The sequence below is a fragment of the Phyllostomus discolor genome, chromosome 7 (assembly GCF_004126475.2).
Source record: "Phyllostomus discolor isolate MPI-MPIP mPhyDis1 chromosome 7, mPhyDis1.pri.v3, whole genome shotgun sequence".
In the NCBI taxonomy this organism is placed as follows: domain Eukaryota; kingdom Metazoa; phylum Chordata; class Mammalia; order Chiroptera; family Phyllostomidae; genus Phyllostomus; species Phyllostomus discolor.
In genome coordinates this window covers 46,641,719-46,657,345 of record NC_040909.2, presented here as the reverse complement: position 1 = coordinate 46,657,345, position 15,627 = coordinate 46,641,719, and the positions used below count along the sequence as shown (strand labels likewise).

Sequence of the window (15,627 nt, the reverse complement as noted above, 5' to 3'; positions counted from 1 at the left end):
ATGATCCATTTTTGATCCTGAATTGACAAGCTGGAGACAGGTGAATGAACTGTATCATTCTCCTGGGCCTTGAAGGCAGCTGACCAGTGTTAGCTTGTTACTGCTATGTGAATGTGTTAGGGAAACCTTTCTCAGCACATGAAGATTTTCTGTGACATTTTGACTATATTTTATTGGCTTGTGGGAACTATGCTATTTTCCTTTGTAAATTACCTTTATCCTTCTCAGTTGAAGCAGAGTTGAAGTGGGTAATGCAGGGAATACATTAACGGGGGGGCTTTTATCCTGTCTGGCTTTCTTTAGCAATGTAGGTGGCTTCCAGCATCTATATTATAAAATATATAAGGTCAGAGAAGGATACTTACCAACCTCTGGAAAAGATGGGCTTCTTGGTAAATATTTATTGAATTATGATAGAGGCAAGCAGAAAACTGTTCAGAATTTGGCCTTTATATGCCTCTTCTCCTGAAAGTAAAATTATTCTCACTGTGAGGGACAGGGTTTTGCAAAGACCAAAGCTTCCCAAGGACTTGAATACATTTTACTGACTCTCTTATACCAATTCAGTCACTAGTGTGGTACCTGAATACAGATGGAAAGCTTTAGAAGGCCTTAGGTAGTGTAGGACTCAGAACTGTTTCCCTATCGCAAGCCAAAAATTATTTCTAGGGACTATAGAGAACATCAGGGAATTGTTAACAGTAGGTAAGGTTTGTCTAGATGGGGACATTAGGAACACTGTCACAGGCATTTATATTTACTTGGCATGTATCACCAAAGACTTTTATATTGAAGACACCATTTGCTGGTTTGATTGATGCCCACAGAAGCTCTGAGAGAGTTGTTAGGAGTGTGCCTCAACTATGGGAATGCACACTGGGTTTGAACTCTGGTCCTGTATATTGGGGATGTTGTGTGTGTGTGTGTGTGTGTGTGTGTGTGTAAGTTTAAAAGTGTTCTGTGTGAATAGTTGGCCTTATGAAGATGAAGGAAAAGATGTCACTAACAAGTGAAGTATAAATCTTGCTAGGGACTGGGTACCCCCTTTGAAAATTTGAATGTTTTGGACCCGGGTCATGGTCATTGTGTTGGCTCAGAAACTAGGACAGAGCCTCGTGCAAAACCAAAAAGAAATCAGTTATATTCATGCAGTTATAATTCTTCCTTGACTTTATTTTCTTTGCAGTATTTTGGTAGTGAATTTTGATGATTCCTGCCCACTGTGTGAGAGTATGCATACTTTTTGGAATTTGAATTTATTCAAATAGTAAGCCACCTTATAATTTTTGCAGAAGAGTTCGAAACTCAAAGCCCAGTCCAAATGGGTCTGGTTTCAAATCTGCTCACTTGGGGTTTCCTCTGTCCTTGTTCCAGATCACATAGGTAGCCTTGTTTCTGAGGGCTGCCTTAAGGGGTTAAGGTATAGAAGGTGGTGGGTGGTAAATGCACTGGAGAATGATTTTCTTGGTTCCAGTGTTTCAGAAGTCTTACATTTTCACATGAACCAGCAAAACCAGGAGTGAGGGTTGGCGGAACGGGGAAGTAGCCCTAAAACTCCCTCTCCTTGTGTCTTTTATGACTTAGCAAAACTTTTGGGTCTATTCTGGTGCTATAGCATATCACAAAGGACTGTTTTAAAGGGGAAACAAGCCACAGCTTTGCAGGACAGGTCTTTAACACCAGCAGTAAAGTGTGACCCTGAGCTGTGGGAGGCAAAGACCTATACTTAGTAGTAAAATGAAGTCACCATTGCTGATGGGGGTTCCTGTTCTCAGGATGGTGGAAGCTCAATCCTAAGGACTTCTACGTGGTTTATTCACTCTAACTGCATGCCTCACTTGACAGAATGGCAAATTGTGTTGAAGGGATGAGGGTGTAGGCTTTGGGGGCAAATAAGGTTACAAAGTAGGTGATTGAAGGCAGTTAAAAGTTTAGACAAAATTAAAACTGGACAGTTCTTCAGCTCCTTTTGCAAGAAGTCTCTAGGGAAGTATAGCTTGAGTGTTTCTCTTGAGACTTTAAAGCACTCATTTCTTTTCCTTTCTTTCTTGGGTTGAGTATTCTCTAAAGACAATCAGAGGCCTGCCAGGGCAGAACTTCTGGCAGGTTCCAGCACTGTCCTTAGGCCTCTTTCTAATACTAACTCCTTAGAACTGATGCACTTTGTTTAATGTATGTTGTCCTTTTATTATTTTTTTAAGCTGTTTGTTTGGAACAAAATGAAATGCATATTGCATTGTATACCTGCTTGCTGTTTTTCTCTTAATTTTACAAGTCATGCATTGAGGATAAAGTATACTTAAGGAGAAATATGCACAAGAATACCTATTGAAAAAAAACTTCCACCAAGTTTGATATTTCAAGGGATTAAAAAAATAACTATTTTGGATGAATATTTTGTGTGTGGGATTTTGTTTGTCTTGTAAATAAGAGTGTATATAAATTTGTGGTATATTATGGCAGTTTTAAAGTGGTTGTGAGAATATTAAAACAGGTCTTAAGTTGTGTTTAACTTCATTTAACAGCAAGAGGGCTTCTTTTGCCAGAGTAAATCCTTCAAAAAACTTCCCAGTGGGGCCTCATAGAGTCATCTCTGAATGGAGGAGAAAGTTCCTTCCTACTTTAATGAAATGAATCTTTTCAGAATTCTCCCCCCTCTCCTGCTGTCTGATTCTTTCCTCTCCAGATTTAGGTACTTTTTTTAGTACAGTTTAGAAAAGGTAGGAAGAGCAGAGCTTTCCCCACAGCAACTTGGCTCCTGGCATTAGGGACTCTGCTCCTGATCTCTGAAGACTGCTTCTTGTTCCACTACATTTGCCTTGGTACAGCAGCAACAGGCCTTAAGGATTCCTCCGCATCTGGATGTGCAGAGCAATGCTTTGTCAAAAACTTCATTTTTCAGCTGTGCAGTTTTCCTTGAGCTGTCTGTGTTGTCTTCAAGCAATCAAGTCTCCTCATGCCTAACCACAGTCTCTTCTGCTTTAAGTACGCATCCTCTTGTTTGGTTCTCTCTGAATACGAACTGTAACTGGAGAGTGTCCCGGTAAGAGACCTTCTTAGACTTAAAGACAGTAATGCGAATTTCCCTTACCTATTTATTTTCTTCACCCGATTTTCTGTATTTTCCCATGGTTAATACTTGTGGAGAGTTTTAAATTTTATAAATTAAAATTCAGTTTAATTTAAAAAGCATTTTGTTGCATGTTCTCTCTGCTGGGACTGTGTTAGATTCCAGGGTGAATAAAAACCAGTTCCTGCCTTCGAATGGGGGGCAGGTTGTACTCAGTGTGACGACTGTCTAACTTAGCAGTCTGAAAAGTTCCGATGGAGCAGCACACACAAGGTAATGTAGAAGTACAATGAGGAGAAGGGAGGTCAGGAAGGCTCTAAAGCACAAATAGCGGTTCTTGGGACCAGGAAGAGGGACCAGTATTCAATGCAGTGAGAATGCTACCTAAAGGCACAGAGATGTGAAAGTGTGTTTTTAAGAGCGGGCTGGGGAATTGGCTCTAGGGAACCAGTTGCATTTTTGTTCTCTGGATAATGAGATTAATATTCCAGTTAACCAAGAAAGTTTTTATATAGCATTTAACTCTCTTATGTAGTTGGAATTTCTTGGTGGCTATCTTTTAGGAAAAATTTCCCTAGAATAGGGTATTTATTGTCTCACAAATGCAGCCCAGTGTCTACTGGAATAATACTTTGTGTACACTGGCATTAAGTAGATGCAGCAGGAAGGTCAGCTACTGTAGAGCACTAACAATAGGTGCCTGGAGAGAAGCCAGAGGATTCTGGGAGGGTAGATGAGGAAATGTGGACTAGACGCTCTAGTAAAAGGTAGAAAGCCCACTCCAAAGAGTCAGAAGGGGTTAGGTGGGAGGAAATGTGCATGTGTGGAGGGAGTTGTTGGAGACTGGCAAAAAACAAGTTGGCTTTTTTTATGAATCACAAAATAAAGATGTATTAACACATTTTCAGTATAAACATTGTATATTTCGATTGTATTCAAAGTGACCATTTAAATTACATTTAGCAAAGAAAAAAGTTGGGGGGAAGAGTGGGAGAAAATGCAGACAACTGTAATTGAACAAGTAATTGGAAGGTTGGCGAGGGCCTGGCTGACTGGGGGGCTCTAAGATAAGCCTTTGGCCAGGTTGTCTCTGCTAACAAGGAAAGTAGAGGGGCGACAAACGTCTGGATTGGAAGGCATATATATGCCTGTGTGCTGAGTTTTGGGTTGTTTTTCTCAACAACCAGCTTCAGAATAATCCAGGCGGCTTGCTGAAAATGCAGATTTTTAGGCCCTGTCTCAGAACTACTGAATTGGAATCTGAGGGTGGAATCCAGGAATATTTCTTTAAAGTTTGGCAGGATATAAAGGATTTATCTTGGAGGGAAAATGACTTTAGTCACAGACCGCCCTTGCTTTCGCCCCTACTGATCTAGAGCTCCGGTCCCGAGGCCACTCCGCTCTCACGTTTGCTCAACTGGCTCACCTAGTCTGTCCTACCTGTGAACTGACTCACACCCCGACCTCCCCCCTCCCCCCCCCGCGGGAGTCCCGCCCCTCGAGGGGAAAGCAGCCGGGGCCAAGGCCCGCCCCCACGCCGGGCCAAGCCAATCGGGCGCTGCGATCTCAGACGTAGGGTTACGCGCAGCGCCGAGTCGGCCGCGGGGCGGAGGAACCGGCTCCTAGCTGGGACTCCGGGCTCCGGGCTCGGGGCTCGGCACGGCCCCCCCAGGCAGCGAGGCTCTGCGAGCCGAGGTGTCTCCCGCTCCTCTCCCAGCTCCGTCATGCAGGGCCCTGCTGGGAACGCGAGCCGTGGACTGCCGGGCGGGCCGCCCTCTACCGTCGCGTCCGGGGCGGGCCGCTGCGAGAGCGGCGCACTCATGCACAGTTTCGGCATCTTCCTGCAGGGGCTGCTCGGCGTCGTGGCCTTCAGCACGTTGATGCGTGAGTCCTGGACCCCCACCTTCCTGAGGCCTTGCACCTGGAGTCGCCTGCCAGGCGCCTCCTCAGGCACCCTCCTGCCTGAAGAGTTCAGGCCTGGGGACCCGGGACCCTTGGCGAAGGTGCCTTCGTCCAGCGAACCCAGCCTGGGCATTCCCAGACAAGGGGGAGCATCCTGAGCCTATGGCTTGCTTTATCGATGCAGCCTGCAGCCACAGGTCACCCCTGCTCCTCCCCTACAACCCGTACGCACCTTCCCTTAGTTACCCGCCTAAAAGTCGCTTCCTTACCACCTTGTCATCGCGAATTAAGGCTACTCCACCTACCCTGAGGCCGTGACCCTGTCTGAGAGGCTTTTCTCAGCCTCCCTTTCATGCTTTGAACTCACATTCCTAAATTCCCGGTTTGATGTTGAGCTTTTTAATGCGCCTACATTCGTAATATTTACTATCTCCCGTTCGCATTTACATCCCGCTACTCTGCAATACCTGGATTGTTAGCCATGCATTGTGTTCTCAGTACTACCTCCTCCCCTACATCTCCTCCCACCCCGGACCTTGTTTCTCAGTTTTATTTTCTGTTTTGGTCGGCGCAGGAATCACCCAGACTCCCTTATTCCGCACATTTCCTCTTTTCCTTCTTCCTGAATAGGCCCACCTGTTCCATTCTGTCCTAGACTTTCCTAACTCTCAGGCATCTCAGGCTCTTCCCTTTCCCAGCTCACTTTTATTATTTATATCTCAAATTTCTTTCCATGAGACTTGGGCAACCTAGTGGCTCCATGGAGAAGAGGGTGCAGAGGACCTGGGAGGTCTCGGAATCCCTGTACTAAGTCACCAGGGACCTGTCCCTGACAGTTTATTGATGGAGAGGAAATCCCCAGAGAGCCCTTCTGGAAAACTAGAACTTCCACCTGCTGTCAGGTGGGCAGAGGGGAGGGTTGTGTGTTTTCTTAGTGCACATCCTTCCCTTTGGAAGTATCAAGGAGCTTTGGTTGGCTGGTAGGCCTAGGAGTGCCTCTGCGACTGCATTTTGGGGGAAGGAAGGGCATAACTATCTGGACAAAGGCATTAATTCCAAAATGACTTGTTCTCATAACTTCCCACTGTGCTCACGTGGATAGAGTGGGGAGTTCCTGCAGAAAGTACTCACGTCAGCACCTGGGTGGGATCTGTAGCAGCGTGCTTGTGTCTTGCAGGGCCCAGTTGCTGGAGTAGCAGCTTTGCTTGTTTATAACATAAGGCTTATTTGGGTGAATTCTCCCAAGCGTTTGGTATCTTGAAGAGGTTGTTCTTGAACACCACTTTCTTCTGGTTGCCTGGCCTTGGTAAGTCTTGCAACAAGTGCTCCAGTGTATGTGTTTGCCACTTTTCTTTTTAGTCTCTACTTGTCTTGCTGTTTTCCTTGTTGAACAAATAAATACCCACTTGTTCTTGCAGTAGTAATTTGTGACTACGTAGCCAGAATTAGCTGCTGACTTGTGTGCTTGAACTGTGTGTTTTCTGTACGGGTCTTCCCTCCCCTCCCACTCCGCTTTCCTCCAGCTGACCTTCGTTTTGCTCTAAAGGAACTGCAGGCTTAGTTTTTATTTTGTTCACCAACCTAAGATTTCTTAGCCTAGCTGTGGCTATTTTCATAGATTTGATTGATGCTGATGGCCTTACTTGCTCCCTAGGGTTTGATATTTGTGATTCAGAGAGGGAAATGTGATTATGACTGGGCAGAGTTGCTCACAGCTGAGAAGTGTGCCGGGTTGAATGTGTTCAGAGAGATGGTGCTGGCCCTGCAAGTCTTCAGGGACACACTTGCTGCTTTACTTAATATTCAGTGTGAGCACATATGCAGATCCACTGTGGTTAGTACTTGGTGAATGTAAAGACCGAACTAGAAAGTGGTCTCTTGCTCAGTGTAAGGCTAGACATGGAGGGAGCTTGTGCAAGTGGGTACTGGTCCTGGGACAGTGATGAGTAGGAGGGTTGGGGTGAAGAGTTGGTAAGGCTAGGGCTGTGTCTGCCATGGACACAGAAGTGAAGATGAGAGTGAGAGCTTTAGTTCCCCACCTAGAAGCAGACAACAGACTGGGACCCAGTTGAGAAAGTTCCCTTCTTATCTCTTAAACTTGGTTCTGTTGAAATACAACAGTGGTGCTCTTCCATTTTGCACTAATGGGAAAAGGAAGAAATCTAAGGGGCTGCTTTACATTTGGAATGGCTTTGCTGGGGAGAAGAAAAGGAGGTGGAGGTGGTCTCAAGGAAGTACGTCTGTGGGCCGTTGGCCTTTTCTGGGCTTTTAGTCTTCTAGTCACAGTGTTGTTTCCTCAGTTGGGCCAAGCTGTCAAGAGCACCAGACTCTCATGACAAGTATCTGCTCTGGCCACTCTGTCTTTCATCAGTTCCATCATTATCTTCTTCAAGCATATTTTAAATACCAGTCTTTTCTCCCGAGCAATTTGAATGAACAATCCCTCTCCTCTGTGGAGTCAGAGTCTTTTCCCTTCCTGTGCTTTCGTCCCTCAGGCAGGGGCCCAGTGCCTCTCTTCTCTGACAGTTCCCCCAGTTTTGAGGGCTGTTTCGTTTCCCTGTTGGACCAGCTCTGTTCTATGGGATGGACACACTTCTCTGCTGTACAGGCTGGGAGGTACTTTTCATGGCTCTCTGTCCCCGATTTCAGTGACTTCTTAGACCAGTCTTGATGTTTCTTTTTCTACCCAGAAAAGCCACTTTTTTTCCCTCAGTTTATAAGTTGCTATGTTTTTTTTATCCTGGGAGGATTTTGTCCTAGAGGAAGACTTCTTATATTATTCACATCTCAAGGGAGGATTTTGATTCTCACAAGAATTTCTCATCCTGGTGTTTGGCTCACCATGTGGGGTGTTCAGATGGCTCAGTCCAGTCAGTTGAGAGTCTGGGTGCCAGGTGATGTATGGAGCTGATCCTTTAAGCTGTGTAATCATACAGACTCTTACAGGCTACTGTCCACAGGCATGTCCCAGTGTCAGCATCGCCTTGTTAAACTGGTGAGCCTTCCAGAAGCTTCAGCTGGGAAAGCCGAATCAACTCAGAGGCAGGCTGATATAGGGACTTCCCACTCTGGGTTTTCTGAGATGTCACTGAAAGACACTGGGTGTCTGAGTAGAAAGAAATGCTTTAAATGAGGAGGCTTTGTCATGATCTGCTTGCTGAGCAGTTCCTCTTGTTTTGGTGGCTTTCTCTCTAGTCTGTGACTCAATGTAGTCACTCACGCTAGGGTCCCAGCAGAAGGGAGCTGAGCATCGTGGAACTCAGCAGACTGCTCCAGTGCAGGGTGGTGGGCCTGCTGTCAGCCAGAGGTCAGTATTGGCTAGGGTGTGTGTTGGCGCTTGGGGTGTTTATTCCCAGAATGTGTGAATGCACAGCAAACTCAAGCCTCCTTCACTGTGCGCAGTCAGAGTTCTGGGCTGAAGTATAGACAGAATTGGTTTCTCACAAAACAAGCATTTAGAGAGCTTGGATAAATCACCATGTGTTCTTCATGTTACAGACATGGGGATGAGCCAGCTGGGAGAAGGTGTCGGTGGTTTATAAAAACACTGCTGGCGTTGAGAAATGGTAGCTTTTTTCCTGAGGTCAGAACTAACACCATAAACCACTCTACCCAGCTTTGAAATCCTAATCTCAGATATTCCCTGGTGTTTTCTCCCATGGTGAACTGGCCTTCCTGTTCGTTCTGTGCAGACACACTTAGGTTGGGACTACCTTTTCTGGGGTTGCCTCTTTCCACCGTATCCCAGTTTTTATTTTTAAAAATGTCAAACATATGGAAAAGATGAACAGTAATAGAGTGAACGACTGCCCTCCGATTCAGAAATTGTTCACATTTTGTCATATTTACTTTATCTCTCTGTTATTGTTGTTGTTGATTTTCTGAGCCATCTGAAGGTTAGTTGCAGCCAGCATCACACTGGACTCCTAAGAACTTCAGTTGAGCCGCCTCAGAATAAGGGCTGTCTTCTACATAACCTCAGTTTTACGATCACACCTCAGAAAATAAGTAACTTCAGAGTACCACCTAGTATCCAGTCCATATTCACACTTCCCCAAATGTCACAAGTCGCTCGTTGCTGGAGTTTTCAAGAACTACAACCCACTCAGGGTCCTCTTGTTCCTTTTTTTTAAGTCACTTTTACCCTAGAAGACTCCCCCTATGCTCACACGTGTGAGGTTCTTTTTTCCCTGACATTGCCCTTCTGAAGAGTCCTGGCCAGTTGTCATGCACAGTGTCTCATATTCTGGAGCTGCCTGGGCGTTTCCTTGTTGCGGTGTTGGAGCTGTTTTGCTGATTCCTATGTTTCCTGAGTTTGGAGGAGCTATTAGATTGAGATAACCTTTCTTATAGCAAGAACACTACAGAAACGGTGCTGTGTGCTTCATATTACAGCGCACCGGGAGTCACATGACATCGGCAGTTCCACTGTGAGGGACACGGTCCACTACTGGGCGGGGGGGGGGGTCTCTCCATCTCTTCCGTATAAAGGTGCATTTTCCCCTTTGCAATTAAAAATTATCTTTGTGGTAGTGACACTTTGAGATGGTGTGAATATCCATCCCGTCGCTCTGTAAATTTTCGCTCAGTGACCACCTCCTCCTGGTAAAGTAATGAAACCTAGTGCTGGCTGAATTAGAGCTGGAGCTCGTGAGTGAAGGGGAATGCCTCTGGGCTGGACACCCAACTCAATAAATGTCAGCGTCCCGTCCTCCTTCCAGAGTGCCAGCCAAGGCAGAAGGAGAATGTCCCTGTTTCCTGTGCCAGGCTGCTGTTGTCCCCATGGGGGAAGGAGTGTGACCAGCGTTAGCCTGACAACTTGTTAGGAGTCTTAATTTTTAGGAACTTTCAAGGTTTTCTAAATGCTGATATATCTGGTAGTATCTACTTTTTTATTTATAATAAAATGTCATTAATTTGGAATAAAATCAGGGCTCAGGAGAGAGTTGTCTGAATTAGGGGACAATCTGAGTTGTAGAATAATTTAATGAAATACGTTCTCCAGCTTTTTAAATACCCTGTTCGTTAAGTGTTGCCCTCATAGGGGCCTATCAGATCTCTACTGCTTTAATGATCTGTTTAAAATCTGCTGCAATTACTATAATATTTACATGAAGATGAAGTCGTGTTGACAGAGTTTAACAGGCAGTTAAAAATAGCAGGATCCTGGGCTCTGGAACCCGCCTGACCTGGCTTCCATTCCTGCTCTGCCCTTGGGCACCTGCATATTTCTCAAAACTTCAGTTTCCTCCCCAGCAAAGTGAGGATAGTACATGTTCTGGGAATGTGGAGATTAGAAAGAATGTCTGTTTGGAAGGGGGGTCAGTGTCAGGCATGTGTTAGGCCCTCCCTAAGGGGTGGAGGTTGGTGGTGATGCCTCCATCTGAATTGTTATTACAATATTTGCATTGAGGAGTTCTCTTGAACATTTCACAAGTTCCTGAGTAACTTGTTTTCTGAATTTAGGTTAAATATTCCCCTTTTCATCTTGTTTGCATGACACCTTTACCTTTAGCCCCTTTTTTACAGTTTATGACTGTATGAACTGTAAAAAAGTTTATCTTTCTCAACTAGCACAGTGATTGTGAATTGCAAATTAGCATGTACCCAAGCCAAATGTCTTTAGTATATGTAATAATCTCCTTTCTTCACCCACCCCTCGCTTTGTTTTTACCTACAGAGTCTCCTATGGGCCTAGAGAAGGCAGTGGGTGGACCAGGGCAGCCCACTTACAGGTGATGAACCTGCGTCTGAGTCCCTGGCATTATCGGCCCCAGGTCCTTTGGTAGCAGGTGGTGGCACTGGCCGCTAGCACCAGCTTCTTGCCTGCAGCTTGCTCTTTACTGAGTCCCCAGCCTGAGGGTGCTTGTGCTCAGCACTTGATGTATTTCACAGGATCCTGGAAGGAGGGGTTATTTTTATTTTGCAAACGAGAGCATTGAGCAGGTGAAGTGTCTGGCAACAAGTCCTGGTTAGTAGGTGCAGAGTGGAAAGGTAAGCCAGGTCCCTCAGACTCCAGACTCTCCCAGCCACAACCGTACTCTGCTTGCCTCTTTGTGCCCCTTTCCACACAGGTGCACTTTCTGATTACTCTGCAGCCCTGGCTCATTTTTTCCTATTTGAATAATTTTGATTTTATTTTTTAATAATTCTTTTTCCTTAATGTCCAAAGTATTATCTGAAGCTTCAGGCTGTTTTCTAGCTATTGATAGCATTAAGAAAATATAAATTTGAAAAGAGTTACCAATATTTATTGCACGTATGAGTTACATCTCAGGCTTTCTTTTCTGGCCACGGCCTTGAGAAGGCTTCTCTTGACTGCAGCAGTGGCGGTCCTACCCGGGAATGAGGTCCAGTGTCTGAGGGACGGAGCCCTGGGAGCAGCAAGAGGAGGTGGTACATAAGTTCATTCAGTAACTGGTGAGAGGGGGTTTTCAGAGCCCTGGGTGGTTTCAGGTTCCCTGCTGGTTTTCATGGAATGTTTCCCTGGCACTTGTGACTGTTTGGAGAGTAGTTAGTAATTTCGAGTTAGGGTTAACTGTTAAGAGTTATCCTGTTCTTCACATGTGTGTGAATGTGGTCCACAAGTCTCTTAGATGACTCCACTACTGGGAGGTTGCTTGTCCAACCCAGGGTTTTTCAACTTGGCGTTTCCAACTGCTGACATTTCGGGCCAGATAATTTCTTGTTGTGGGGCCTGTCCTATGCTTTATAGGGTGTTTAGCAGAAACTCTGGCCTCTACCTGGTAGATGCCAATGGCTCCCCACCCCTGAACCCCTGTTGTGACAACCCACACTATCTCCAGACATTGCCAGTTGTCCCCAGGGGCCACCATCGTCCCTGTTGAGAACTATATTTACTCAGTTTGTGGATTAGTCAGCAGACTCACGAGCTGTGGCAGAACAGAGTGGGTCAGTGTGTTGCTCCTAAAGGATGCAAGGTCTGTTAAAGTTCTGGGTGCCAGGTGTGGTGCTGGGTGCTGCCTTGACAAAGCAGAGCTGAGACCCAGTTCCCTGTGCTTGAGAGGCTCACAGCTGGAGTGGGCTGTGGTCAAAAATAGCAGGATCCTGGGCCGACAGTTGAGGTCAGAGAAGTTTGAATAGACTTGAGAGGAAGGATGAGGGTTTCTGCCAGGGGACTTGGCAAAGTATCTCTGAGGAAGCCCTGCTTAAGCACAACCCCAAGTTGAAGATGTGAAGGGCTCTGAGCATGGAGGGAGTGGAGAGAATAAAGGTCCACATGGGAGACCGGGGCATGGCTGTCGTTCTGGGGGCTGGAAAGCGTGTGGCCAGAGTCTCCTGGAAAAAGAGGCAGTGGTTTGGGGGGTTCCGGAGAGCCGTCCTTCAGCTTTAGGCCTCCTTTCAACGGCTTGCACTTGGTAAGTTAAATTATCAGGTGGCAAGGCAGGTTCTGCATTAACCTCATACCCCGTTTGGATTGTTTCCTTTCTTTTAAAGCAGTTTTTCACACCCCTTTGAGATCTCATGGGGTCCCCCTGAGAAACATCTACTGTTTGTATCCTTTGGGCTGTAAGAGAAGAAATGGGGACCCAGTGACTCTCTCCTAGCCCCTGTCCCATTGTGACAACCCACAATGGGACAGTGCCTCCTGAGGTAGATGGCGTGGCAATGTGGGCAGGCCTGCTGCACTTGTTCCATGCCAGGCGTTGTGTGTTAGCCCGTTCGAGAAATAAGGGCTTCTATGACCTCTGTTTTATGCTTAAGGTAACTCAGCCGCAGGGAGGTTAAGTAACCTACCCAAGGTTGTGCAGCCAGTAATTGATTGCATCTAGCTGTCTGGATCTGGAAACATTGCTTTTTTAAAAAAAAATATTTGTTTCCATCTCATTTACATATTTACTTCTAAAGAGAGGAGGAGGGAGGGAGAAGGAGAGGTGGTAGAGAAACACCAGTGTGTGAGAGATGCATTGATCAGTTGTCTCTCATGCACCCGCTACTGGGGACTGGGCCCACAACCCAGGCACATGCCCTGGCTGGGAATCAAACCAGCGTGGTTTGCAGGTATGTGCTCAGTCCACTGAGCAACCACACCAGCCAGGCCTGGAAACATTGCTTTTAGCTAATAATCAATACATTTCCTTACTGTTAACTAGCTTTTGTTGACTGTCTATCACATTCCACACAGGTGTAGAGAAAGCAGAGATGCTTCCATCCGTGGAGTTTTAGACCAGCCTTGATTCTGGTAGCTAAGACTAATGCCAGCATGACGAATCCTAGGAACTTCTGGCTCGCTCTGTGAGCATGGTCCCAGGCTTTGGTGGGGTTAGGCTTTGCTGAAAAATGTCTCTTAGGAGAATTCCAGTTGCCAGCATGTTCTAAAACTCCTGTAGCTGCCACAACGGGATTGTCAGCCACTGGAATCACATTTGGGCCAATGAGAAAAAGGCTCCTCCCTTGAATTCCCACAATCCTGTCTTGTCATCGAACACATCTTCCCCCCATTTCATTTAATATAGACTAACGTGTCTTCATTCTGACAGATATTCTGTGCCATAGCCAGGTTCCACTTGAGCTGCTTCTCAGGAGGTGGGAACAGGAGCTGGTGAGGCTTGACCTTAGCTAGGGCCCGGCTTTGTGTGGAGTGGTGGCATGCAGCAAAGGGGTGGTAGTAGGGGAAGAGGGTCACTCAGCTGGCTGGGGCACTCAACCAGTATTTTTCTTGGCTCTAAAACTTCTTTGAAAGACTTGGTGTCAAGTATCTGTGGCTTTTCCTGTTGCTAACCAGTGTCGGGTACCAAGAGTGTTCATGCTTTTTCACAGAGTTGTATGTACAGCAGGTTGGGACACATGCAGGGCCAGCACTGTGTTTTTTTTATTTCTTTACCTTTCTCAAAACGCTCCCCCCCCCCACACACCTTTCATTCTAGTCTGTGGGCTGCCGTAACCTGTTAACCTCATCAGTGTTCTTCACAGACTTTTCCATTTTCTTAGAGGACATTTTCATTGATAACATGAAAAATGATGTAGGGAGATAAGTGGTAACAGTGCCCCAGTGAAGTGACACAGCCCGAGATGCCGTCCTGCAGGAGCAGGGGAACAGCAGGATCAGGGGAACAGCTGCAGCGCACTCTGCATCTCTTGCCCAGACCGTCACGTAATGTGAATGAATACCCTGGTCAAGGCAGCACTGATGCATTCAAGCAGGTTTTCTGTTTGGATAGTGAGTTTGGGGCTAAAATTTGCAGGTTGTCCAGCGAGTGAAGCTGCCTGCACCTGGTATATGTCCAGCGTCAACCCATGAAGAGGAGTGGCGTGTGCGGGGAGACTTACTCAGAGCTCACGGCAGGTGGTGCATTACAGATGGGGCTGCTCCTCACTGGCCAGGATTTGCTGTTAGGGTTTCTGATGTAGCAGACTTGGAGATTGCAAATCTGCCATTTGCACTGTTGGCCCCACCCTTTGCCTGAGAAATAGGTGTTGGGGCTCTGCAACGGAAGTGCAGGGAGACTTAAATGAATGTGTTTTTTCCATCAGTAGCCTTGGATTGATAGGCAGTGATAGGAGGCATGAAGGTGGTGTAGGGGGTGGGTGGTGGGTGGGGAACAGTACTGTCTGAAGATGTTCATAGCATGTGAACCACTGAATCCTACCAGTGAGCTTCTCAGTCCTCGGTCCCACTGGCTGTAGCTGCCCATAGTGTTATGTAGGGAGTCCTCTGCCTGGGACTGAGGTGGCATTCTGGTATGTTGCCCAACAGCCAGACTCCTGGACCTGCCCTATCCTTCTTTTCTTAAGTTCTTTCTATGCTGTGGACATTGCAGTCACCACGGTTTGCCCTGTGACCTGGGCCAAGAAGAATAGCCTTGTTATCAGATGCAGCAAGATGCCACAGGGCTGCTCTTGTCCAACCCCTGCACCTGCCAAACCCAGTCCTGCTTCCTCCCTGGCCCACATCTGTCTTTCCCCTGAGTGCTTTTCCCCTTCCTCCTTACCTAGCCCTATCCTCCCCTCTTCCAAGAAACTTTCCTTAATGACTAATACTGTTCTTTGAGGTCGGTAGGATATACAGCCTGTACTGTACAAGTTAGGTCTCTGTGTATCTCTGCTTCTCATCGGGCCTGGCCTGCTTGGCTGCCAGGCTGGTGCTGGCACAGGCTGGTGCTCTGGCTGAATGCTTGAGCCCAGAATGGCAGTTTGCTCTCTACTGGGAGGATAGTCATAGAAAGAGCAGTGAGATGTAGGAGACGGGGTAGCCTGAGATCTTTCTCTTTTCTCACCACTAAATAGTTCAGCATTTGTAGTTCTCTTTTACAACCACAGTACAACTATCAAAACTCAGGATGTGTAACGTTAATATGTTATCAATCCAGTCTATATTCAGACTTCATCAATTGCCCAAATACTATCTTCACAGCTATTTTATCCTGGCCCACGGTCATGCTTGCATTCTGTTGCCACATCCCTTCAGTTTCCTTTAGCCTGGAACAGTTTCTCAGATTTTCTTTGTATTTCTTAGCCTAGATGCTTTTTAAAGAGTACAGGCCAGTGATTTTGTAGAATGTCTCAGGTTGGGTTTGTCAGATGTGTTCTTGTGATTACATCCAGGTTATGTGTTTTTGTCAGGGACGCTGCAGGAGTGGTGTTGCGACCTCCTCAGTGTGTGGGAACTTGAGGCCCCTGATCTTGCACTCTCC

General features: G+C 46.4%; 1 protein-coding gene across 1 annotated transcript in view; it reads left to right on the top strand.

The window, feature by feature from the left end:
• Positions 1-4,657: 4,657 nt before the first annotated feature.
• LOC114501990 (store-operated calcium entry regulator STIMATE) overlaps positions 4,658-15,627 on the top strand; it is a 56,151-nt gene continuing 45,181 nt past the window's right edge. The window contains exon 1 of the mRNA XM_028518790.2: positions 4,658-4,954. Coding sequence (XP_028374591.1) covers positions 4,795-4,954 — 160 coding nt within the window. The 5' untranslated portion in view covers positions 4,658-4,794. The remainder of the gene's footprint in view (positions 4,955-15,627) is intronic.